At 37.9% G+C, this 27,064-nt stretch overlaps 1 protein-coding gene across 6 annotated transcripts; it reads left to right on the top strand.

Moving 5' to 3' along the window:
• Positions 1-180: 180 nt before the first annotated feature.
• Positions 181-24,168, top strand: MYBL1 (MYB proto-oncogene like 1). 6 transcript variants are annotated; one of them, XM_069004881.1, is made up of 16 exons: positions 181-557; positions 4,263-4,365; positions 4,487-4,558; positions 7,275-7,367; positions 8,545-8,765; positions 10,542-10,725; positions 10,948-11,022; positions 12,493-12,603; positions 13,846-14,079; positions 14,384-14,749; positions 15,223-15,365; positions 15,590-15,704; positions 17,289-17,405; positions 17,492-17,596; positions 19,525-19,704; positions 21,544-24,168. In XM_069004881.1, exons 1-16 carry the CDS (start codon positions 538-540, stop codon positions 21,670-21,672), a joined length of 2,268 nt encoding a protein of 755 aa, XP_068860982.1. In that variant the 5' UTR covers positions 181-537; the 3' UTR covers positions 21,673-24,168. The 6 variants fall into 6 exon arrangements, with proteins under 6 accessions (XP_068860982.1, XP_068860983.1, XP_068860984.1 ...); XM_069004882.1 differs by having other exon boundaries at positions 12,490-12,594; XM_069004883.1 differs by having other exon boundaries at positions 12,490-12,603; positions 19,579-19,704.
• The last annotated feature ends 2,896 nt before the right edge of the window (positions 24,169-27,064 follow it).

Here is a 27,064-nt window from a genome sequence, read left to right as displayed (position 1 = left end):
GCCTGCGCAGATTCAAACGGCGGCTCGCGGGGGGGAGGCTGCGCGCGAGATTCGGGCGGCACCGGCCGAGCGCGCCGCGAGCGCCGGCGGCTGAGCCCGAGCGGCGGTGGCGGCCGGTGCGCGGTGGGGGCCGGGCGGGCACAGGGCAGGGCAGCGGAGCAAAGCGGCCCGCAGGCGGAGGGAAGGAGGGCGGCGGGTGCCGCCGGAACCCGCGGCAACTCTGACAGCATCGGAGAGCGAAGCACAGTAGGGGCGAGAAAGGGGCCGCTGCGCGCCCCGTCCTTGCGGGCAGCGGCCAGGCCGAGCCATGCCTGACGCGCCGGGGCCGGGCCGGGGCTGAGGGCGGCCGCCGGGGCGCTGCGGGCACCGCGGGGAGCAGCGGGCCCTGGGAGGATCCCTGCCCGGCTCGAGCCTTTCTGAGCCGCCGGTGCCCCGCTACGTCCCCTGCCCTGCTGTGAGAAAGGGAGCCCGGGCGGCTCGGGGGCTCTGTACTGCGCCCCGCGGCCGTGGCGGCCCCCCCTATGGTGCGCGCCGAGGATGGCGGAGAGACGGCGCAGGTGAGTGCGGGACCGGGGCGCTCTGCGCTTTCTGTCCCCCATCCCCTCCCGGGCAGTGCTGCCTTCCACGCCGCTGCCGCGAGCCCCGGTGCCCCCGCGCCCCGGGATCCCGGCCAGGTGCTCCCCCCGCGCCCCGGGATCCCGGCCAGGTGCCGCCCCGCCCCTCACTGCTGCTCTCGGCCTCCTACCACTGCCCCGGCGTCGGCTGTCACTGCCCACCTCCCTCCCCCTCCGGCACTCTCGCAGGTATCTCTTCTCTCGGACTTCTGGGCACCACCTCTCGGGTACAGATCCCGCCTTTCCCCTGGCAGCTGCCCTCGCTTCTGCGCTTTCGCTCAGGTCGTCTTTGTTGTAACTTACCTGGGCAACTGAGCTTGTCAGTAACAGCTACGTTGTCTCCGCAGTAGCTTTCCGTGCTGGTTATTTTCCTTCTGGTGGAGTAACACTTTTTCCTTTTCACCTCCCAAGTGGCTTTGGCACAGCCTTGATGTAAAGTTTGGGCCTGTTGAGTTTTCCCAATGTCTTCAGTGAGCCTACTTTCTCTCATCTGACATATTCTTTGATTGAAGATGTTATAATCTAGCCTGAAATATTCCTGAGAGATAATGTTCTGCTCAAGAGCTCCAGCAGCTGCCCTAGATGGCTTTCATACATCTTTTGTTTTATTGATATGAAAATGGGTGTGTCTTTGCTTTGTATTCAGAAGGTGGGTCTTGGAGAACTGTTTTGTCGCGATGGTTAGTCTTGTCTTAAATCAGTTTCTGAAAAGCTATAAAGAAATGTAAGAGAAGGATTAGTACTGAGAAAGGAAAGGATACCCGGTGAGTTATCTATGGTATCTGGGGTTTATTGTGGATGCATACTTTTAATGGAGTTGGGGGTGGTTTCAAAGTTACACATATTAAAACTGCTTCTGCATTTTCCTCTGACATGGCAAAAATTGTAAGAGAATATTTTTCTGCAAAACTGCAGCTAAAACAAGAAAGAAATGCTTTGGTGTTCTAGTTGTGTAAGCTGCAAAGGGCTTTGCTTGCAGAGACTGACTGCTGAAGCTGTGTTTGGCTGTCTCAAAGAATAGCTCAGAGACAGTGTGTTTCTTGGCACTCCTAATCGGCATTTTGTAGTTTAAGGGACTTTCACCTGTGGTATTACAAGCAGTAGTTTCATTTTTGTCAAGCTTAACTTGTATTATCTCACATGGCTGTGGAGAGCCTTGGTTTCATGATTGAAAATACAAGGGGTTGTGGATAGCAGAGGAAGGTTTGGTTAGAGACTGATAGCCCAAGGTGGATGCTGTGTCAGTGTCTGATGATGGTATCTCCAAAACTAAATCATTGAAGCTATGAGTTTACATAAAAGTGACTTCAAGACTTTTAATCTAGGTGTGAAGTAAGGAGAAAGTGTAATTGTTTTTGCACCAAATGGTGTTACATTTAATCTTATATTCATTTTATGTTAAACTGCTCTTGGTTGTTGCATTTGAAAGCTTGATTTTTTTCCTTTAATGGTTCTCAACTCAGAATTGCAAGGACAGCTAGAACAGATCTCACAAAAAACGTACTTTTATTGTCCCAGATATCTTATTTGATGAAACTTGATGGCTGCCTTCCACTTCGGTGCTGTATTTTAGCACAGTTTCATAACTGCAAAAGAATTGTCAAATGAGCTATAACAACCCCACGTTTAAAAATCTTGTCTTTTTAATTGAAAGCTTAAAGTAGTAGTCCCAGCCATTCATCTGTATTTGATTTATAGTCTGTTGTAGCACTATTCTAAACAAGACTCAGGACTAAGTGGTTGTTCAGGTGGAATCGAGGTGCAAGAGAGGTTGGTGCCTGCTTGGTACGCAGAGGCACTGTTGGCTGTGGGATGCCAGAGAATTCACAGTGGAGGGCTCTAAACTGCAGCTGCCTGTGGGGCCCCCACGTTGTCTGGCACCGGCGCTCTCACCGGTGTCACTGGCATGTATATGGAGCCCCTTCTCCTCTTTTAAATCCCCGTGAGTGTTCACGTAACTGGAGACTGCTCATGAGCTAGTTTGCTGTGCAGTGGGTAAGGAGGTTGTGTTGACAAAGGGCTTAACAAGAAGGCCAGATTTTAGTGAACTGTATGGCTTGCTTGGTATGCAATGGTATTATGAGAAACATATTTTGGTGTTACAATCCTAAAATATATCCCTGAAGTTTGTCAGATACCTGTGGACAAAAGAAAAAAAATGAGGTGGTAAGGGGAAGAAAAAACTTAGTTACTTCTGAGTTTAAGTTCTCTTTTTATAAGTCTTAAGCCACTTAATGCAAACCTCTTATAGTCATTGTGTTTGCAGCTCATTTTTTTTTGAAAGTACAGTGAAGAACTTGCTGTTGACCTTTCCACAAGTCTACTGCCTTGTCTTTCAGCAATTCAGCAGAGTTTTCATATGTTTATGTTTTACTGCTGCATCATGAAGCTAAGTAGGGCAAATGCACATATGGTGTAGGACATAGAAGCAAGTCTGCAAGAGTTGGGCACTTGCTATCCTGTGGTAATGCTTTTGAGTAAAGTATGTTCTCTGTGGCTAACAGGAGCAGACTTAATGGGAAATAACAAATAATGTGTAAGTGGTTAATCAGCATGCTGTGCTGATCATTGCATGTTTTGGAAAATAATGGAGAGATCTCCAATCTAATCTGTTCTTAGGACACCAGTACAGGTTAATTTCATTACTGGGGAAGGGGTTTTTTTTATACTTGTGGTTGAAAAATTGAAGTAACTGTCAAGGATGAGCACAACTAATACATTTTGTTTTGAACCTGAATTTATTATATTTTTATTGTGCTTTGTACCAATAATAAAATGGAGAAAAAAAATTGCACTGTGAAACTGATTTTAATTTAAGCAGTGTATTTGGATGGGAGTCCCTTCTTTGGGCCTTTGGTATAATTAATGCCGGGGCACTGCAGCCCTTGTTGTTAGACCTAGGTTTCCACATGTGTTTGAATTTATGCTAACATGAGTCACTGACACACAAGTTTTAGCGATGATTCCATGAAACACTTCCCTGTGCCGCCTGTTTGGAAGGCTTTGTTTATCCAGGCTGTGGAGTTCCGCATTTCTCCAGTAGATGGAGCGTCATCTACGTGTAGTCTCGGGGGTGCCTGGCTGCCTGCCCCTCTGGGTCTGCACTTTGAGGCTCAGCGCTGATGTCGAAGTTATTTCTTCTGGAACGTATCTGTCTTCAAAGATTTGTATCTAATTCCTGTAACACTGAGGCAACGCTTTTAGTCAAGTCAGGAGCCCACTTAAAATCTCAAATTGACATTTACTTATTTGACATTCTTGTTGTGTTTGTTGTTTCAGTCATGGAGGTGGATCATGAATGTGTTTTGCAGCCTAACAAACCACTCTGTAAGCTCATTCATGTAAAAGAAAGATGAAAAATGTGTTACAAATTCACGAATCTTAAAAAGTAGTTTTTACTTCAAATTTAAGTCTCAACTTGGAATGAGTTGTCTGTCCAATGTGTGGCCTTGAAATTAAAATAAGTTCTGTACTTTGACATGATAAACTGCTGGAGGCAGATCTTGATATCATGCAAATCCCATATATAATTTTAGAATAATATGTACAGATTGGTAAAAAGGTACAAGTAATTAGAAAAAAAAAGGTTATTCAGAGGTATTTTAAACTCTCTTTTGATCTTCTTCACTCTTCTGTTGTACTTTGCAGTGAGGAAGACGATGATTTTCAATATATGGATCATGACTATGAAGTACCACAGCAAAAAGGTTTGAAGAAGATATGTAGCAAGGTGAAATGGACCCGTGAAGAGGTAATGCTTTTTTTTTTTTGCTTTAGTCTGATCCCTACCTAATCTTCTTAGCTCTTGAAATATGTTATTATTGTATTGGGGTAGCATGTAAAATTTATTGGCTGAGATTATGTCTTAACAGGATGAAAGGCTAAAGAAGCTGGTGGAACAAAATGGTACAGATGATTGGGCTTTCATTGCTAGTCATCTACAAGTAAGTTGAATCTCTGTTTCAATTAAGTTCTCTTAATATTTATTTACTTTGGTCATATGTCTAGCTGGGAAATGAGGTGAAATAGATCAGAAGCACATAAAAGTAAAAACTATTTTAGAGGATGCTTCTAAAATAGACTTGAGATCTAGCTCAGACCCTGAAGAACCTTATTGGCACTGTCTTCAGTGACAGTCTGAAATGATCAGAAATGCTTTCTGTTCACACTTGCTATTTGTTTTCATTATGGAATATATTCCTGTATCTTACTGGTTCCATTACTCGTGGTGGCTATATCCAGAATTCACAAGTTGCTTCTGAAGCAGTTAGAAGAGTGAGTTGCATTTGAATGATTGCTTCAAAGGAGCAGGATGAATTTCTTGAACACCATAGGCAAGAGGGTGCATGTGTTTATTTACTTGTATGTGTTTGTTGGAGTTTTTTTGTTTGTTTGGATTTGATTTTTTTTTTCAGTGATGACTGCTTCCATGAGGTAATGGTAGAAAGTACCTACAACTAGAATTGATGGTGTTTATTTCTCTTCTGAACACATGTTATAAAATGCCTGCTGTAAAAACATAGTAGAATCTAAGGCTGAAAACACTTCCTAGAAGTGGTGTCAAATATTAGAAATCAAAAAAATTACACCTCCTCCTACCTTTGAGGTTCTTACAATATTGTCTGGGATGATGTGGTTGTATGAAATTCCATTGTAAGGTAAAAAAAGACTTGAATTCTAAATGCTGAACAACGCTAACTTTGCATTGTTCTCATCATATTTTTGTGCAACTGTGATGCTTCTGATTTTTTTTTCCAAGTGGCGAAATATAGATATCAGGGAATAAACTCAAAGCTTCTAAATTTAAGTCATGCATAAGCAAATCCATATTCCTTACATGTACATTATTCCCTAATAAAAATTAGTGAAATAAGTGAATGGCAGAGGAGAATCAAAAAGCTTTTATATTAAGCTGTTTGAAAATACATTTGGTGATACTGATATGCAGGTATAGTATGAATTTGCATTTAACAGATCTAACAGTTTAGTAAAAACTTCTTCAGCTGAAAACAAAATAATTTGTTCTGGAGACAAAAAACTGTTGTTCAGCTAGGCTCAAGTGAAGTTGAAAAAACATTCCACAGTTATCATAGGAAACTTGCATGATCAGGTTGCCTACTGCAGAATCATTGATGTTGAAGGAACTTCTCTAGGTCATCTGGTTCATGGCCCCTACTCAAATAAGGTCAGCGGGAGCAGGCTGCCCAGGACAGTGTCTGTTTGGGTTTGGATATCTCCCTGGATGGAGACTGCACAGCCTCTTTAGGCAACCTATTGCAACAGCCAGATAATAGAGGCTGGCATAATTTGCACTTACCTTGTTACTGAGGATCTTTTGCTAGGAAAACCAAGGGTATCTCAAACTGCTGTATTTTCAAACCCTAATTTCCTTGCTGGACTGGGCACAGGTAAACCTTCCCTCCATTCTGCCCCAAAAAAGTGAAGATGGCTTCAAGGTGACTCTCAAGAGTGGGAATGTAACTTTCAATTTTTTTTGTGGCTAAGGCAGACTGAAACGATTATACTGGATCATCCCATCATTTGTTTTGCTCTTCTCTCCAAATCATATTATGATTTCAGAAATGTCTGGAAGATAAAAGCACTAAAAGGCCACAATTTAAAATGTTTTTCTTTTGTCAAAATGGTAACAGCTGTTCTATATTGAGTCTTTTACAGCTTGTCTTCACCAGGAAATGATGATGTTTTGTAAAAAACTGTAGTGTGCTTTTAATCATAGAGTTACTACTTGTGATTAGCTTGAAGGTACTGTGAACAGTGTAATTTCAGGTGTTAGTGTTCTGGGTGTTTTTTCTGGTTCTGCAGACTGCTGCTTTGTTAACTTGATCTTAGCATGGTAACACCTTTACTTGGTAGACAAGACCAGCAAAACCTTGCAATTGGTATTTGCTATCCAACAGCTTGTACTGAAGCAAGTAAATAATCATGTCCCAGTAAAAAAGTATGCTGTCCTGGGTCAGGCTCTCAGCTGCATGTTTCTAAGCATTGGACCAACCCTTTCATATAGATAGTTTCTAGGAGGCTAAGTGAAAGTTACTTCTCTTTCATAACTGGGAACAATATTTCAAAAGATCCTTAGTGAAGCTACAGAAAAGCACCATCTGTCCTGACCAGCAAAAGCAATGGTGTTTAATTAGTATGTGTTAGCTAAATCTGATATGAATCTGTTTTCCTTAACACTCAAGTAAAGAGCTGATAATACATTAATTTGGGATTTAGCAAAGAGTGTATTCTTCTATTTGAAAGAAAAAGTATTTCCTTAAAAAGTTTCTCCACTTATTTAAGTTACAGGTAATGTCAAAAATAGATCAACCACAAAGTTTAGAGAAAGTGTGGAGTAATGAGGACAAAAATAAATACACATTTTTCTTTAAAGAAGAGTAAGTTCTGAATTTGATTATCAAGTTAGTACATTGAGGTAATTAAATTAGAGCTTCATGCAAGGTTGTTTTTTTCTGGAGAAGAGTTTTTATAAGCAAATGGAATAAGAAATAATAAGGGAGAATTTAACTATTATACTTAGAACAAAGTTCTAAAAAGTCTTTTAATTTGAAATAAGCTAATAATTCATGCTAGAATGTATTTACAGCTTTATGTATTCAAGAGTTTAACAGCTACACTGGTATTCTAAAACTCTTTCAGAATCGTTCAGATTTTCAGTGCCAGCATCGATGGCAGAAGGTACTAAACCCAGAATTGATTAAAGGTCCCTGGACTAAAGAAGAAGATCAGAGGGTAACAAAAACTAATTGATACTCTGCTCTTTAATAAAATTGGCATATGGCTGCTAAGAATGTGTACTTTTTCTTAGGTTTCATTCCCATATAGCTGATGTCTCATACATCTTGTGACATGGATACTTATGTTGCATTATGATGCATGAGAAGAAAAAAGTTCTCTCTTAAGTAGATGGAATGTCAGGACTGCTCAAGAATTTCATTTCCCATTAGTGAGAGTGCTGACTGAATTATTCTAGTTTCCCAAGTAGGGGAGATCTCTTTGTAGCACTAAAGATCAAAGGTCTCGTTTACATCTTTTGTTCCTCAAACCCACCAGACTTGAAGGGATTGATAATAAGGGAAATTATTTCATTATCTACTGTTACAACCCTGAGATCAGCTAGTTTGGTTAGAGCATGGTGCTAATAATGCCAAGGTTGAGAATTTGATCCCTGTATGGGCCATTGGACTCGATGGTCCTTCTGGGTTCTTTCCAACTCGGGATGTTCTGGGAAACCGTTTATTTCTGTAAAGAAGCTATCACAATGTTTTAGGCTCCTTTTTTACCCCACTGTTGTTAATCTGTATTGCAGCCTTTTGCCTGCAAAACCTGGACAGCCTGATAGGAAAGTGCAAATACAGCTTTCCTGTGGTATTTCAAATACGTTTCTTGTTCCTACTGTTTAAAACTGTTCTAAGATGTTTTAAATTACTATTTGTCAATTTATGAATATGGTCTTCCTAATCTATTTTTTTCACAGTTCTCATTAGTTTTTTAAGGAAAAGCTTCTAATTTGTAAAAACTCCCAACCTCCATTCCATTTCTAGCTGTAGAGATGTGGGTTTTTCTTCATATGTATGTTGTTGAAAATAGTCAAATGAAGTATCTTTACCAGTTTCTTTTTTGGCCTTTCCTAATGTCAGCTTATGCAGTGCGTGACAGAAAGGAAACTTCCAAATGTATGTTTTCATCAATATACACTTATATTCTAAACACAGAAAATTTGGAGTTAGTAATGTTTTGATTTCTTGAAAAATCATTTTTAAACCCCCAAGTCACTGTCTACCTCCTTAGGCCTAATATCAGTTGACTATTATAATGCTATTCTAAAATGTGAGTTTATCAGTGTTCTCAGCCTTTGATTAGGTAAAATAGGTTTTGAAATTAAAATGTGCTTTCATCTGTGTTCCAGGTTATTGAATTAGTTCAGAAGTATGGTCCAAAGCGCTGGTCTCTAATTGCAAAACACCTGAAAGGAAGAATAGGCAAGCAATGCAGAGAAAGATGGCATAACCATCTCAATCCGGAGGTAAAAAAGTCTTCATGGACAGAAGAAGAGGACAGAATAATCTATGAAGCTCACAAGCGTTTGGGAAACCGATGGGCTGAAATAGCAAAACTTCTTCCTGGAAGGTGCTTTTCAACTCTATTTGTGTTAAATGTTGGAATTTGAAGAGTGGTCATCCATCTCAGTACCCTTTCAAATCTTAACTTGTTAGTCAGGGAGTATCTGTTGAAACTTGCATCACATATTATTATATTATGATATTATTAACATATTTATCTTGATAGATGCTAAAAATCTTTTGAATTTGGTATATGTTCTTAAAAAGACATAAAACCCATAGAAAGACCTCTAACACTTTAGAGATATCTTCAAATTCCTCCTGATCACTTAAAAACCCTCTGTAATAGAGTTGAACTGAATTAACTGCAAGTAGCAGTAGAAGAATGATTTGATATCAAACTTGATATCAAAGGGTTTTCATTAATGTGTATTTGAGGGTGACTTTCCTGGTTTAAGATCTGATTTTTTTTTTTGTGTAGCACTCGTTGAACTGGACACTCATAAAAGAAAGTCTTAGTAACCTTCAAAAGTCCAGGCTTAGGAGTTATGCATTGCAAAGTTAGTTAATTATCATGAAGTCTCTGAGTGAATCGTATGCATTGTTCGCCTTATATTTCTTTCAAGTTTGACTTCCAATTTCTATGGTTGTGGAAAACAAAATTTTAGTGTGTGAAGAGTTTAATGAAATAATTCTTTTACCTTGTACTGTTAATTGAAATTCAGTGTTAAGGTTTCTGAATTCAGTTTGTGTGTTCAAGAGGTGACTGTCTAGCTGTGCCTAAGGAATGCCAACATTTGTTATCTTGGCATAATGAGAGATGTGTGCATAAAAAATTTGTGTTTTGATTAAGTGCACAATCCATGGCTCCTCCTTCGGAGGAATGAGAAGGTTGCATCTAAATAGAATTTCAGAGAGGGAAGATGAGTTTGACAGAAGAATTCCTATTTATCTTGTTTGTTGTCAACAAATCTGAGACTTAGCTAAAGAGTGCTAAAGATCACAGACCTAGAAGATTTGTAGAGTCCAACACTAGTGGGATGAAAAAGGGGAATACTTCTCGGAGTTGATCTTAAATGAAAAATGGGGCTTTAACCAATTTTTGTTCCTACGTACCTCTACCTAAGGCTGGGAAGAATAATGCTAGTATTTTAGACAGTAATGCAGTTATAGTCTACTTTTGCCTTAATGTTTGTTTAGTGTTAAAAGTGATTTCAGTGTGCTTGTTAAAATGCCATGCCTGTTTTATCCTATCCATGATCAAGGGCATGAAGAGGTAGTAGGATGTTCTCCCACAAAGCTGCACATAAAACACAGAGCGGGGGTTGCAGGCTGTCAATTTTAGAAGAGATATCTTCCAGTGGCAAACACCAGCCAGAGTGTTTTTATTATGCTGTGGGACAGTAGGGTGATTGTCTTAGCTACATGTACTGCAAATTTATAGCAGAGGGGTAAATAACCTTGTGTCCACTATGTTATTCCACATATCTAAGAAAAAAGGTTCCCCCTCATGATTACAGTTAGAACCCATAGAAAGGCCTCTAACGCTTTGGAGGTATCTTCAAATTCCTCCCGATCACTTAAAAGCCCTCTGTAATAGAGTTGAACTGAATTTAATTTTAATTTCCGGCACACTAGAAGTTTAGTAGAAGGAAGTTTTAAAAAGGGTGGCTTTCTAGTCATTATGCCAAAACCCCACTGATAATAGAACTTTCAGTTTAAGCTGCTGGAGCTTTCTGGATTTGTGGCTTCAGATTAACCTATTCTACAAACCCTGTAAATTGTGTCATATATTAAAATTTGAGATATGGAAACCAGTCACTGTTTTATACTTTCATTTTAGGACTGATAATTCAATTAAAAATCACTGGAATTCAACAATGCGAAGAAAGGTGGAACAGGAAGGATATTTGCAAAGTGTTATAAAGTCTGAAGGCACTAGTTCTGCTGAACTTCAGCCCCAACCTTGCCTGACTATGGAACACTTGCACACTCAGAATCAATTTTATGTGCCTGTTCAGACACATGTAAGTTCAAAATTTAGAATAATTAGTATTTCCCAGTTTCAAATAATTGATTTGGTTTGAAATGAGAAACAAATCTGAAAGATTGAAGATCTGTTGAGTATTTTTGTGATTTTATGGCAACTTAGGATTTGTAAATCATGAATAGTTTATGTATAATAAACTGGTGATAATTTTATAGCCTCCTTTTGTTGAGGGTTTGTAAAATGTTTTATGTCTTTTTAGATTCCAGCATATCAGTATGCCTCACCAGAAGGCAGCTGTCTAGAACATGCTCCATCTTCTTCCAACATAGTTCAGGTAAATTGTTAACATCCTTTATAAATTAAGGAGAATTTACTGCATATTACACAGTAAAATGAATAGATGTGTATCTTCAAAATGTCTGTTAGCCTTTCACTCACCTAAATTTATATAGCTTCCTCTGTAAGTAAGCTTGCTAGTGTAGTTGGTAGTTTTAGGTAGGAAAAATGAAGCTCTCTTTATAAATCCCAGAAACATGATGTTTGTGCTTATTTCTGACAGAAATATGGCTTAAAACATAGTTTACTTGTTAAATCTGGAGGCTAAATCGTGACCTATATTAGTGTTACCTAGCTTATGAGAGATTTAAAGACAAGACTTTACTATTTACATATATATAATAAATATAACTATCTGAAAAACTCAGCCTACTGTGACTTGTACTTCTGACTGTGCTTTTTTGTTCTTATTAGGTTTTATTTCTTTCTTACTGATAAACATCTTTCAATCAATTGAAGATGCTCTTTTGCAGCATTCTAAATGCTGAAGAATTAAGAAAATTTAAAGCAAATAGAAGTTGGATATATTATTTCCTTTTGCTTCTTTGGGTTCACTTGGAATATATCTGAAATTCGTTATGTGATGCAGAATGAATATAGATCTTGGTTTCTAATATGACTCCTTGGAAGAATTTTTGTGAATTTGGAATTAGTAAAAAAAGTATTTTGACACAGGGAATAATACACGTTGTGTTTGTGTTAGATAGGGGAGTTCTGTAGAGCTCTACCTAACCTGAAGTTTCCCCATGCAGGTCATCTGTTTCATGTTGCACTTTCTTTCCTGATTTGGTATAAGGATACAAGTCACAACAAAGCCTCATATGGCTTTTGACACTTTGGATTGCCCTACATGGAAAAGTATAAGATACCTTCTGCTCCTTGAAGTACTCTCTAAATTGAGGATAGTGTATATCCTTCCCTGTATTTATAGCAATAATGGAAAGTGTTAAGGAGGTTAAGAGCAAACAAACCAATCAAAACCACTTCTTTAATTTTCTTTTCTGATAGTAGTGGTGGGATTGCTTGTATAGATACTGTGTCAGCAAATGCTGAGTTGAAACACTTTCTTGCACACTTAGTGAGGATAAATAACACAAAATTTTAGAAGGCATGTGAAAACACAAGCACATAAACCAGTGTGCTGAGGCTTGGTTCTGTTAAAGACAGAATGTAGTGACTTTAGTTTAGAAAGTGTTTTAGCATGCTGATAACCTACAGGCCATATTAGAATCCAGTTAAAATACCACCTTACACACCACTTTTACATCAGATCCATCTCCTGGTTATTGGAGTTGTTTTGCTTGTGAGTGACTTCTGTACTACAAAATATGATACAACCTGTACAGTTCTGTTCCCTCTATGTGTGGATTCCTGTTAAAAGTACAGCTGTGTTATAATATAGTCTTTACCGTGAAGGGGTGGTGGAAGTGAAAAATAGTAATGGCTTCTTTCTTAAATTTTTCAGCAGCCATTTATTGATGATGATCCTGATAAAGAAAAGAAAATAAAGGAACTTGAATTGCTACTTATGTCAGCAGAGAATGAAATCAGAAGAAAACAAATGTCTTCTGTAAGAAATGTAAATTTCTCTAAATATTTGAATATGCATTACTGAGGTTAATCCTCAGAAATTCAGTAACGGTTGTTTGGTTTAGTGTGGTATTTTTTTCACCCGACCGTCTAAAATCAAACCTATGGCTGTTGCATTGTAAAACAAAAATCTATGTTTTAGAACTGAGAACTTATTTTTAGTGCAGTTTTCTAAACTGTGAAGGCAGCAGAAATATGACCAGCAATTTGGCAGTTCCTAACATCCAGTATTTTAATCCTCTTGAAGATGTAACCCATTTTATATCACTGCCATTCAGTTTTATAGATCAGTAATGTTGATCATCTGCTCAGTAGAGAAAGGTGAAAAATACAGAGCTTTTGCCCCATTTGATTTTGAAATGTTCTGTAGATTATATTTTCCTCAAACTTCAGTGTGAGTGCTTGCAATACTTAATATCCACATTTGGACGTGATGAACAGTAAATAAATATGCGCCACACACAAATTGTGTGTAAATTCAGTGGAATTTCCCTAATTCTGTAGAATTAGGGTAACTTGCAGATGACAGTCACTGACTTCCTCAGAGAGCTTTGCATATCAGACACCTAACTAACCCAACCATATTGATCCCTAGTTTATAATACAGGTAAACTTGAGATTTTATGTGGTGCAGTTATTCCTGGCATTCTTTTGAAACAGTGCAGTGTTCTACTTATCTAGTAGAATCTGGTTTGCTTCTAGATTTCCAGTGAAAATTAAAATTTGTTTCTTGGGTACTAAGCAGGCTACTGAAATGGAATAACCTTTTAGAAGTTTACTAAACTATTAATGCAAAATCTGCATTAAAAAACCACAGATCAAACAACTAGTATTTCACACTCTAGAAACATTTTCTAATCTTAAAATTTACCTGTGTTCTGTATTGAAGATGACTTCATAATATACTGGTGTTCAGGTACGCAGGAAACTTGCATCAGAGATGGCTTCCAATACAGCCCATAATTACCTAAGTTATGAGTGTGTATAAGATATGAATGTAAGGTAAGATAAAAAAATCTTACGCAATTTGAGGATGTTGAGTATGTTAATGTAAAGAGAAGACTAACTGCATTAATTGAAACAGATAATTGGTATTTAAAAATGCCAAAATTAATAGTTATGCTTAGTCTTTCCACACACTACTTTTTTTTTTCCACCCTGCAGTCACATAATTGACTCTTTTCAACCTCTAAGATGAATAAGATTAACATGTTTCTTCATAACTTTTTAGCAAGCTGGAAGCTTGTCTTGTTGGTCTGGAAATTTTATCATGGAGGATTGTATGCCTAATACACTAAGTAGCCTTGAGGAACAAACAAGTGATTTCTACAGCATGGACGAGACCCGCATCACACCTGTTCAGCAGAATTCACCACCTAAGTATTTGGGTGTAGAAGCAAACAGAATGTTAACACCTCTACAAACCATTCCAGAATTTGCAGAGACACTAGACCTTATGGAAATTGTAAGTTTGTATTCCTTGTTAAAAAGAAGTGTTTAATTAGGAATGTCAATTTACACAATATGTGTAAAGTACTGTTAAAATTGCCTTATTTTGTATTTGTCTATAATTTCTACCTTATCAAGTGATTTATTGTCTCTTTTAAAACAATTTTGTTTTAAAATATTCAGTATTTTATGATTGTATGAAAGACACAGGGAGAATAATTTGGTATATGGCTTGTGGAGATAGAGGGGTGATAGATTGTCTTGGACATTGTGAAGTAATCTTGGATAAGCCTGCCTGTGTTTTGCATCTTGCCTCACAGGATCCGGTAGCGTGGAGTGATACCTGTTTTGAGCTTTCAGAGGCTGTTGTATCCCCTGTCAAGCCGCCTCCAGTAAAACTAATGCGGCTTCAACACAGTGAAGGGGCTGCTGAGTGCCAGTATAATGTCGGTGTTATGCTTGATGACAAAAACCACAGCAGCATCAGTGGGGATGAGGAAACAGTTTTTTCAACAACCTCAAACTTAACTAAGTTCAGCAATCCACCTGCTATCCTGAGAAAGAAGAAGAGATTGCGTGTTGGGCAGTCCCCGGTGACTGATCTGAACGATGGCCTGTGTAACGATGCCGTCAATGTTGCACTAAAGCGGACGCCAGTGAAAACACTACCCTTTTCTCCATCACAGGTGAGTGCATCTTTAAATATGGCTAAATGGGAAGACTGTAGTGGGTGGGTTATAAATTAGAAGTAGTTTCTTCCCTAGAAGTACATTGTAGCCTAAATAAATACGTCAAAATAACTTCTTAAAGCATCTGCATAAGAGTAAATATCTTAAAAATAAATCATTAAACAACCTCTGTTTTGAAGACTGATGGGGAGGGTGGCAGCAGCAGTGACAACCTGTGTCTCAGCTCACACTTTCTCATGCAAATAATTGTTGATAGAGACCTTTTGTCTCTGTGACTTAAGTAAGTAGTAGGGATTTTAAGAAGAAAATCAAGGTTTCAGCAATAAGTGTAAGTCAAGAATAGAGTATTGGGGTTTGTCAGTATAAATATTTCAGATATGTGTATATAATTTGGGGGTCTTTGCTGTTCAGCACAGTGGTGAAATTTTGTCCTGTAAGGTTGCTTTCCCCCCCACTCCTCTTGTACTTAGTTTTTCAACACTTGCTCTGGAAATGAACAATTTAACTTTGAAAATCCTGCATTTACATCGACTCCAATCTGTGGACAGAAAGTCCTTATTACGACTCCTCTACACAAGGAAATGACACCACAAGATCAAAAGGAAAATGTGGGGTAGGTTTATTACATTAAACATCTGGTGGTGTTACTAAATTAAAGTTTAATACACGTGGGGTAATGCTGTAGTGATCTCAGTACTTTCAGGTTCATGGTGCTGATACCTGTTGCGTAAATTAAAGTATTTTAAAATGTTTCTTAGATTAATTTAATTACATTGCTAATGATAAAATATTAAAATATTAAAATGTGTATATGAATGCTTTTATATGCTTGAATAGTTTTAGAACTCCCACAATGAGAAGATCTCTTTTGGGTTCAACACCAAGGACACCAACTCCTTTTAAAAATGCTTTGGCTGCTCAGGAAAAAAAGTATGGTCCCCTCAGACTTATGGTAGGTGATGATACTGTTTCTTTTCTTCTTTGTTGAAGTCTAAATGTCCTCTTGGTTTTGAGGTACTGTAAGCCTCCTTGTGATCCTAGAAAGCATTTTCTTATCCTAGAGAACAACTAGAACATGAATCAAAACCGCTTTGGATTTGGTTGTTAGACTTGTGTAGTATGGAGGCATTATCTTCTTGAACAGTAATTTCGTGCATATAATCATTTGATCCACAGTAATCTTAAATGCATCAGTTTCATGTTTGTGAGTTGTTTTAAATTTGCCTAGCCTTGCTAACACTGTATCTCTTACAAGGTGGTTACATAATTGCCTGAGATTTTAATTTTAATACTTTAGGGTTCTGTTTTTTCAAAAGAAAAATTTTAAGTCGGACAATGAATGGGTGTGAGTTCTCCAACTGGGTAACTTAGTAAGAGCAAGCTGCTGTACATGAGTATCACTGACCTCATTATTTTAAACAACTTTCACATTTCACTTGAAAAACTGCATTATCTTTGAATCCTCTGGATTATGTAAGAGCTGAGTTGTTCTTTGGTTTTGGTTCTTCTACAGCACTAGGACTGAAACTAGGTGTTTATCACAGTGTGATAATCTTGAGTGATGTTAGCAGTCTTCTTCATCCTAAATCCCAAAATTTTAGTATAGCAATTGATGATCCTCTGATTCTTCTGGCTGTCACAGACTTTTTTTTTTGCTTTGTTGACTATGGATAATGTTACCTTTTTTGTTAGTTTGTTCAAAATGAATTCAATTTTTGCTCTCTTCCTAGCCTAGCTAAGGTATGTTAATGCATAATAACTTTTGGAATTCAGTAGACATATGCTTTTCAAGTTCTGAAAAAATTCCAGCCAATATATATTGACTACTTCTTTTCTGCAAACACAGAAGGGTAGCTCAGACTTTGCCACGGGGCTTGGCACCATCTGTGTTACCCTATAGATTCACAGTCCCTCACTATGCAAATGGAGTGGTTTGGCATTCCTGTTTCTGTCCACTATTAACCTCCTGTTCAAAATCAAATTTTGAGGGCTTAAGGGAATTCTTCTCCTGTTGGTACACAAAGGAGCCATCTGTATGGCTTCTGTGAAATTCTGTACTGTACTTAGGGCTATCAATGTCTTATTCAAAGATTTGTGTTAAAATTGGTGTAAATTCTTTTCATAACAACAGTTATACATTTCTAGCACAGTTTTTAAGTATGTTTTTATGCATGTATATATACACATATGTGTTTTTGTAGCTATTTAGTGTATATAAATTATTTTATCAGTGGATAACCATTACTAATAAGTGCAAATAAGTAGTTTGTCTTCAATGCTGCCTTGCATTTTTGAGGCACTGTGTGCATGTATATGTTTTATCTGGCTAGAAATAATGTGGAGTAAAATTAACTTAAAAAAATCTTCATAGCTTTGAAATGTAGCCCTGTGGTTTTTAACTACAGTAGTTTAGGTCCTTTCTTGCAATGTTTTGCAAGATCCCTTTTCTGGCCTATATTAGCTGAAAGTAGAATGTGGTAGGAACTGGCAACTAATAGACTTTATGTTTTCTTCTTCAATTTTAATTAACATTTAGTCACAACCACTTGCCTTCTCGGAGGAAGACATTAGGGAAGTTTTGAAAGAGGAAACTGGAACAGATATATTTCCCAAGGAGGAAGATGACACTTTGTATAAAAACTGCAAGCAGGAGGTAATATGACAGTAGTAATTTAAAATAGGGAATAACTGCTTTTACATAATATTTTACAATTTTTCTCTGTAAAATGTTTCTTTCAGCACAACTTTTCTAAAAAAGTCAGAAAATCACTGGTCCTAGATTCACAGGAAAAAGAAGAGGTTGGGGCCCAGCGCTTAACAGAAGATAATAGTTTGGATGTACAGGTAAGAATGAAATGAAGCTAACTGAAGAGCATCACTGGCAGCAATATTAATATGGAACTGTGTGTCTTCTGTCAACTATAATAAACTTTTGGATTGAAGCTGCTAGATTAATGCATCTAGACAGTGAAAAATACCTTCAGTTTGAAATGCTATTTTATATACTTAAGAAATAGGTGAGCATTGGGCTTGAATTCATGCATGAATTTTTCCTTTCAGTCCTTCAGAGTAGGTAAAATAATGTGAATACCTTACAGGTTTGTAGCAAAGCTGTTTCCATTCTGGTTACCTGTAAACTTTAGCATACACAGCATGCTGAAGCTCTCTGTAATATACCAGGAAGATGACATTTGCTCCTGTGCTATGCATGCTTAACAGTCTGGCAGATGTGTTCTGAAAATACATAATTGCATGTTAGGCAGCATGTTTTTCCTGCTTCACATAGTAAGGGAATACTTTAAGGAATATCAAGCATGTAAAAGATGAAGGTTGTGTGCTCCCTCTGCCTAAAGGAATTTTAATACTTCTGCCTCAATAACCAAGACATTGAGAAGTCGGATATGGGGCTCTTTTGGTCCATCTGTCCTTTAAAAAGCAGCTCAATGTTTTTCCAGTTGAATAATTGAATAGCTTATTCTTTAGTCTTGTAGGAAAACTTTGTTCTAATGAGTTCTTAATGCATGTATGTGTTCAATTCTTAAAGAGTAAATGTCTGTGCTTCTTGATTAGGTTTAAGGCTATATTCAGGATGTAGGAGCCAAGGTCTCTTTTTAAAGACTGTGTAAGGTGCTTAAGGTATACTCCTTTCTAGCTGGTTCTCCAGATTCCCTTCTGAAGTGCCTCTTAGACTGTGCCAAGCCTTGGGATCTGCTTGTTGGGTGTTGGGCGCTCTGCCACCTAGTGGGAATTGCCAGCTTCCCCAAGAGCATCTCTTGTGAGGAGCAGCGGTGCTGCAGCCGTTCCAGTCATAACGAAAATGCCTGGTGTTCTCTTAGTAATATCTTGTTATGGCACGGTATATTGTGTATCGCTGATGTCTAGCTTATTAAGATGCACCATGACATTGTGGTCTGTTAAAGGCAGGGGACTGGGGAAAAATTGATTTTCTGTCATTTTCATGAGAAATGCTGGTGCAACAGGAACATTCACTCCTAGCAAGAGAGACAGTGGTAGTATCTTATTTAAAAATGAAGAATATACCAATCCTGAGGCAGAAATTGTGTGTCCATATGATGATAATTTAGGAATAAGGTCTGAGGCAGAATAAATATTTAAAGGTGGTTTAATGGGGTGTTTTTGTAAGAAAGCAACTACTTATGCCACTGTTACTGTCATCTAATTTTTGGTCTTTAAAGTTGACATATATATGTCTTGCACTTTTGTATACTGAAGCTGGATTAATTTCTTTTTATTTCCATAGACATTACCAATACATAAAATTCTTCTGGAATGATCCATCCAGTGCTTATTTCAGTTCTTAAAGCAGTTCCTCCCACTGAAACTCATGTGATCTTACTTTTTTGACTCTAGTCTCCTTTTCCTTACTTTCACGAGGGTTGTCCTAGAAGTGAATTACAAGCTTTTTTCTTTAAAACTGTTCTGTAGTTACCACTTTATCAAATCTTGTTCTTAACAAAATGTTATCAGAGTAGCGTGGCTTTAGAGTAAAGAAACTGTCTACTCAGTGATACCTAAACCATGCTAGCAGCTGCTTGTTGTACTATGCTTAGTATTGACTATGGATTCCAGGATGGACCAGGCTAGTTCTTCATATATGGCTCATTACATTTTCTTTTCAGATTCTTTCCTAGGGTCTTTCTGATAGTATTTGCTTTGTTTACATTTTGGCTTCTCTGAACACAGCTGTTGAAGTCTTTTTGTATTAATTACTAATTATTATTCCTGTTCCCTACCCTCTTTTTTGTCAATAGTCAAAAAATGCATATACCACATCTTTATTAATGACACCATTGTTGGAAATACAGGACAACAGATGTAACCTGACATCAGAAAAACAGGATACAAATACAGCAAACAAAGCAAATGCAGTAATTAAGAAGAAACTGAATGCATGCGCTACAAAAAATGTCAAAATGGAGAAAGCTCTTCAGGTCTGGATGCAAAGAATTCTGTTAGTTCTGTTAGTGGGTTAATAAAGAAATTTTGTGTTGTTTTGTTTCTGTCTTGCGCTAATGTCTAGAATTGTTGAAATCAGTGATCCAGTTTCAGTCAGTGTTTCCATGATCCTTATTTCTTGTAAGTTGGTCATTTGTCTGCAAAATGTTTTTCATAGCTAAGTTCTTTAAATACAACCCTGATGTTTCACACTTTGTTTCAGTGAAACAAACTGATGTTTCACTAAGATTTAGATGTGGGGGAACAAAAACAGGGTAGGGAAGACCTGCAAAACAGGTCTGGGTGCCCAAGACTAGGAGTTAGAGAACTTGGCCTGGTGCAAACTAAACTTCTTTGGGACTTCAGTTTCTCAAATTTCTCTGGTGCTTACTCTTCATAATAAGCCTAGTGGGCTTCATTAAAGCAGAGTTCATCCACAGGTTCCGTTTGGTAACTGTTCTTGTTACGGACCTGTTCTTGTACATCCATATATTTTCCATACTGGTAAAACCATGGAACCTAGTTTTCCCTCTGTGTATGTCCTGACCACCAGCTTTAAGAAGAGATTCTTTGACCTACTTTGTACCAATTCCAGTTTGTCCCATAGGGAGTTAATGTATAAAGTTTTTTTGTCGTCTTAGAATATCTACAGCTCTGTATTAATGAAAAAACAAATTAAAAAAAAAAGACAGGATACCTGGAGCCTGATCTTCCATATTCTACTTAATTGCTTTAACCAATGGTATTTTTAAGTACAGAGACAACACTATTACTTCTGATCTTTTCTTGTGAGAAGGAAGAACAAAGTTCATTTAATTGCGATATTAAAATTTAAAAAAAAAAAAAAAATTTTCTTTTGCTGTGAATTGTAGCTAAGGTGAATACATCTATCTGGCCCAGAAGTATGGTGTTTGGAATACTTAAAAGGGGAGCTGAGTTATAGTATACTCACAAATATTTTCACTGAACCATCTTTTTTCTTTTTTCTCTTTCCCCAGAGAAATTCCCTCTCAGTTTTGTGGCCTCTCTAACCCTAAGTCCCTTTCATGAATGAAGTTCTGCTAAATTTACAGAGAAACTCATACAGATAATTTTCTTTGTGAATCTGTATGCAGAACTGATCCTTTGGATCAGTTTCTAGCTCGATGTGGGAGGGAGAGGATCTTGCATTGTTCATCATGCTACAACCAGCCAGTGCCAGGTCCAATTTGGAGCTGAAACAAATCAGCTCGAGGTTCAGTACATCATGTGAAGGTGTAGTCTTTGCTTCATGGAAAAGCAGGACTAGTAGCTTAATTATTCTTCCATTCATCATTTTTATTCCTAATTCCTTTGCCATTTCCTATATATTCCCCAAAAATCTGATCGTTCTTCCATGGCTGCCACTTGGTTCAGTAAAGTTCTTCACAATCTTCTTTTTCAGCTGCCAAATTATTTTATCTTCCTTGGTGTCTCCAGACAGCTGTCAGTGATGTGTTTTTCTGCCTGCTGAACTTAGCACACTTAAAGAGGAAGATATTCAAAGAGAAGAGAACTTAATTAGCTTCCCTTTTATGTATTAATTTTGAACTAGTTAGACTATTGAAGAGTGTTGTTCATTTTGTATGTTAGAATTTGAAGCATAACCCAGATGCACTGCTTGGGAGCTGGATTAAGGGTGGAGAGGAAGCTTTGTCACAGGTTTTAGGTATTGTACTGTAGAACTGGATCCTCTCAGTAAAGTATACTATTGCTAGGCTTTAATAACTTATTATTACTCTGAAACATTGTATGAGAATTGCTGAAGTATTTAATTTGTTAAAAGAACCTTTTTAACAGAATTTTATTTTATGCAGCCAAATCGTGACTGGGAGGCAGTTGTTTATGGAAAAACGGAAGACCAGCTTATCATGACTGAGCAAGCAAGAAGGTATCTGAGCACATACACAGCTACCAACAGCAATTCAAGGTCTCTGATACTGTGATGGTCACTGCAGCTGACAACCATCTCTTTCCATTGAAACTGAAACAATGCTGAAGGCCATTCCCGTGTGATACTTGGGAATTAAGTCTTTACTTTGAGAGAGTCTGCCAAGGGAAACCTTAAAGCTACCTTAAAGCTTCCTTTCTTCTTTTGACTGACAAAGAACAGACATGAAGCTCTTACATTCTTTACAAAGGGATACTGCAAACAGTTCTGCAATGAATTTTTTAAATATTAAAAGAGTAACCCCCTATAATATAAAGGAGGGTAAAATACATTGCAGTACTGACAACATACAGTTTTTAGGTCTATTTTTCATATTTATTCTTTTGACTTGCATTGCTTTTTTTATCTGTTAGAGCATTTTCAATATAGAGTAGGTTCATAGGTTGTTACTGGTTTCCAAAAGAGCAACATACATGACTGAATGTGCTTTTGCTTATGTAGCATATTTCTAGTATATAAAGAAACACAATGGAAAGGAGTACAAAGGAAGGATAGAAAGTTGCACTACTAATTTTTTTGGTATGCTGCAAAACAATGAAATTAACTACAGTGTTAAATATATTTATTTGCAAATGGTACTAGAAGTAGGCAGAGGGGGGTGAATTAAGTTTAGTGTAAAGCATCAGTATTTTCTTCATAAATCTCAAAATGAGATGATTGTTGAATGTATTGTACAGTATGTAGGAACAAGGAAAATTTTGTAAATTGGAAAGGAGTCTGTTTTTATAATTTATTTCCATTTCAAAGCTTAAATGTAGATATTTATATGTATGCAGGTTGTCTAGAGGCCAATGTTGTTTCCTGTTAAAACAGCTAAAATGAAAAAAGGACAAGTTTAAAATATATGAAATAGCAGAAGAATTACAGTGGTGAAGTGTAAAAATCTATACTGTATGTTACATCTACATAAAGATTGCACTATAGCCCTAAAATCATGTTGGTCTACAACATAATTACAAGGTATTCCTGTATTGTACAGCAACTGTTCCTGTACTTTGTTTAAATATGTTTAGAAAGAAATGGTGGGGTCTTACATGAGACCAAGGAGTACTTTGTCCTGCATAGGAACTAAAAACTAATGCATTTTCAATATATATATTTTATTCTTTTTTTTTTTTTTTAAAGAAACTTGGCACCTTGGATCTCAAAACAATTGTATCTGCACTTAACTTTGACCATTATATACTGACTAAATGTTTGAAGAGCAAAGAGAACATTCTTTTATTTATGAAAAATCTTTGTCCTTATTTAAAGGTATACAGGTCACAACACTTGCTTTAGTTGCCTATTTTAGGTATTTGCACTTATTTTATGTCTTTATTTTTGGTTTTGAAGGAATGTTTTGGTTTGCTTTTGTTGTAGAGATTTTTATGTAGTTAATTTCGAGCAAGTTATAATGGAGTGCTCTCAACAGATACTGACAGGTAAATAGAATTGTACACTGTAGTTTTAGTTATTTATAATTCAAACACTCTTCCTCTCCACTCCCGGGTGTGCTGCTACAGATCGTGGCAGAATCGGCTTGCTGCTATGAGAGATGGAAAGAGCGAGCATCATATGCACTGTATGTAAAATTACATGATGTCAGGTTCTCTAGTTAACTTTATGAGATCAACCAGTACTATGCAGGGTGTGGAAAGTGTTCCTAACACTTTAATATCAAAGATGGTAGAGAAGAATTAATTAATGGAGAATTTTAACATGTGATGAGTGGCACAAGGAAGGTAATGGGTTCTTAAACTTTTTTTTAAGCATCTCAAAACTTATACAATCCTTGTTTTTATGAGCTTTTTGATATTGGCTCTGATAGTAGTAGGCACAAACATTTTTAGCAATTTTTAATTCACATCAAAATTTTAAGGGGGGTGGGAATCTTATTATAAGCAAGGGATCAGAAAAGGCCCATCATGCCAGGATTACTCCTCACCTAGCAAAATTTAGAGGAGCCAATTGGAATTCTTGGCAATACTAGATTTAGGTGTGCATTACCAGAACAGATTTAACAGCAACATGTAACTCTGGAGACAGCATTTAATTCACAAAAAATGAAATCAGACATTAAGACAGAATGACTATCTAGAATCTGGCTGGTATATTGAAGTAGAAATGGTATCATCAAAACTACCTATACCAAGTTTAAGTATAGATTTATGGTAAGTAGTAATAATTTGTGTTGGTATTGGTTGGATCGTTTAGTTAACTCCTACTTTGTTGCTTTAGCAGGAAGGTTTTAATCTTTCATGTGTCAGGCATCTTATTACTTTTTGAATGTTGTGTGCATTTGCATTTCTTTCAGTTTATAGGTAAATTGTACATGCAGCAGCCAAACTTGCATGAAACCTAAATACATATTACACCATACTTTTGTTCTAAGGTTTGACATAATGTGCAACAAATGCCTTGTTTATCTTAGTTTTTGTTGTACTACAAACTTTTCTTTTATGTAAGAGACTCTCACAATACAGACTGCGTTAATGTCAGAAATAAAGCATCTATGTACCAGGTTACTGTAAGTGTCTTTTGTTTGAAAACTGTAACACTCAGTGCTCGTTAAAGCAACATGTATGTGTGCCTGTGGAACTGCAAGAGACCTGTGTTCTCTGAACTGGACAGAGGCAACAGACATGGGAATCAGTGGGTTACACAGCAGGTTGGAGTCCCTTGGCAATATCTACTTCAATCCAACCTGCATGTAAGCCTACTTGTATCTGATTATCAGTTTATATTTGTCTCTCAAAGCTGTAACACAGATTTTATGTATAGAAGACAATTTGAGGGATGAATGCTGGCTGTGTAAAGCTTTAGTTACATTCCTTTCATTTGTAGGGTAGAAGTATTTTAGTATGTGTGCCTGAGTCTTGGGAGGTAAATGCAAGTGTGATGCAATGCAAATGCAAGTTGTGCAGTGTTATTTTATTTTTTTTCCTCTCCTAAGTAGTTCTCGCAAACATGTATTAATCTGAGTTAGTGTAAGACTTGAACACTTATTTTGATAGAAACATGGGCATTCAATGCAAAAGTTTGATTTCCTTTCCCAGTTTTTTGACAATATAAATGACAATTAAGGTAATCTGTTGAAGGAAAGGGACAAGAGGGACTAACATGAGCCATTTCTTCAGAAATAGGTCATGGTAGTTTGTATCATCTAGCTTTAAGCTGTATGAGCAAACTCTTGACTGTTACAGGGGCTTTAGCTGTCGTAGCCAGACCACTATATGAGTAACCTGCAGACCTGCTCATGTTTGTTTGCAAGTGAAGTTTTCCATCACTTGGGACGAGTGAGGTGGCTTTTGTTTATGTCGTGGCTGGCTGCTGTTGTCTGAAATGAAGTGTAGGTAAAGGAAAGCAAAGTCCACTGATGCAGCAAATTAATTTTTCTGTATTGATTTTCCTCAGTGAAACAAAGTAGAGCAGATGGACAGCCAGCAAGGCAGGTTTGGCAGGATCTATAATCCTAAGTTTTATTATATGAAAACTGTGGAAGCTTTTCTTATGGGTCTGCCTTTTACTTGGAAGAAGTGGTCTTTAAGGAATTGATTGGTGAGAATAATCCCAGTTCCTACTGCCGTTACTCAGATTTTACATGAGAATAATGCTACTAGATTTGCACCAAACTAAAACTGATCAAATGCCTTGCGTGAATCAAGCGTTGTGAAATAAGGGTTTTAACACTGAATATTAATGGGGCAAGGTTGCACCATATCTATGACCAAGACACACAATGCCAACAACAAAGATTTTGAAACTGAAGTTGATTCTTGCATTTGGTTTTGTGATGAATACTCTGATATGGTTCATTACCTAGGCAGAAAATACACTGATGTCTTCTAATGCTAGACTTCATTTAATTTTTTTTCACAAGTTTCCTTGACATTGGATAAGCTGAAGCTTTACGGGCTTAAATGCTTACTTTCATGAGGAAGCTGTGGATTACTGTTTCTGTGCCAGCAGAGCCAAAAGATTGGTCCCTCTTGAAGCTGCAGCATACTGGTCTGTGTGGCTTCCCCTGGAGACAGCCAGCTTATCCCTCGAGTGGGTTGGATTCTTGCCCTGCAGCTGAAGGGAACAATGGGATCCTTGTAGTTCTGCTAGCATGATGTGTTGGAAGAACAGGTAAGCTTTGGACATTTATACACAATCTTACATTTTTGTATGAAGTAAAAATCCAAATGCTCATACCCACTGTATCACCTTAATGAAGAAACCGCAGTCATGCAGCTTCTCTGCATCTGGAGTAAGAGATGTGGAATATGGCATTCTTCAGTTTCAGCTTGTGTTGGTGGTGTGGTTTTCTTTTTAAATTTCATTTTCTCTTCTGCTTCATTGCTGTGTGTGTTTTTTATGAGGTACAGAACTGAAAGGAGCCCTCTGACAGTGCCCACTGTTGGGCTGTATCACCCCAGTGATGCAGTTGCTATTGAAATGGGAGTTCTGTCTTCCTGCTACTATGTTTTACAGAAATTTTGGGTTCTAATTTGGATTTATTTTTAGAGTCCTCTGGATTATTTACCTGACTTCTGATTTCCTGTGTCATCACACCCCCTGATTATGAGAGAATGGATGTTAATGGCCTTAGTCCAAGCAAGATGGAAATGGGCTGTGTATTGGCTGGCAGTGATGGACATGTGTGACTGTCCCATGTCATGGTATGAGGGGAAGGGGTGCTTTTCTCTTTTGGGGAGAGAGAATTCTGCTTAGTTAGCATTTACTTCCTTGCCCACCATTGGCCAGTTACTTGGTCATAGTTACTCCTTGTAAAAGTGATGTTTGGTGATTGCACAACCATCAGAATTTCAGAGCACCCCTTAGAGTGTTGTGCACTCTGCTTTGAAATGGTCTGTCACATAGATTGAGGAGTATTTGCTCAGCTTTCTGAGGGCGTCAAGTTCTTACACCAGTAGGCATTAAATAAAAAAATAATTCAAAAATTATCAATAGGACATACTGGTAGCGCAAACAAAGAAAACTCGGGGAAAAGTGCTTATTGAAAGACTTCTCATAAGCAGTGATACAAAGTGTCTCAGACGTCTTTGTAGGAACTGTCTGAACAGCTGTGACCAGCTTCAAACCACGACAACAGCACGAGCTATGCATACACGTTAGGTGGAAAGACAGAGTTTGGAAAAGGAATCAGCTTTGTACATTGGAGCAGCTGAGGATGTGCTTCCATGTACGCGTAGGGATGAGTCGGCTTGCGCTCATCTCAAAGCCCAGCGGTGTGCGGGCGGACAGCGTCCTTGTTGCGTACCTCTCACGCTGGCAAGCGTGTGCTTGTGGCAACTCGGTGTCCGAGAGGACTCGCCCCGGCGCCGGGGCTGGGGCTGCACCGCTCAGCGAAGGGGAAGCGTGAGCTGGGCTGAGCGGGGCCGAATAGCCGGATAAATCAG

Source organism: Aphelocoma coerulescens, chromosome 2, assembly GCF_041296385.1.
Source record: "Aphelocoma coerulescens isolate FSJ_1873_10779 chromosome 2, UR_Acoe_1.0, whole genome shotgun sequence".
NCBI classification, from domain to species: domain Eukaryota; kingdom Metazoa; phylum Chordata; class Aves; order Passeriformes; family Corvidae; genus Aphelocoma; species Aphelocoma coerulescens.
This window is presented reverse-complemented; position numbering and strand designations above follow the sequence as displayed.

What these genes read in the sequence shown, in the direction of transcription:
- MYBL1 (XM_069004880.1), top strand. Translation starts at nt 538, where the DNA reads ATGGCGGAGAGACGGCGCAG. An exon ending in CTTCTTCCAACATAGTTCAG is followed by an intron (nt 11,023 to 12,489) that starts GTAAATTGTTAA and finishes TAAATTTTTCAG; the next exon opens with CAGCCATTTATTGATGATGA. An exon ending in AAATGGAGAAAGCTCTTCAG is followed by an intron (nt 19,705 to 21,543) that starts GTCTGGATGCAA and finishes TATTTTATGCAG; the next exon opens with CCAAATCGTGACTGGGAGGC.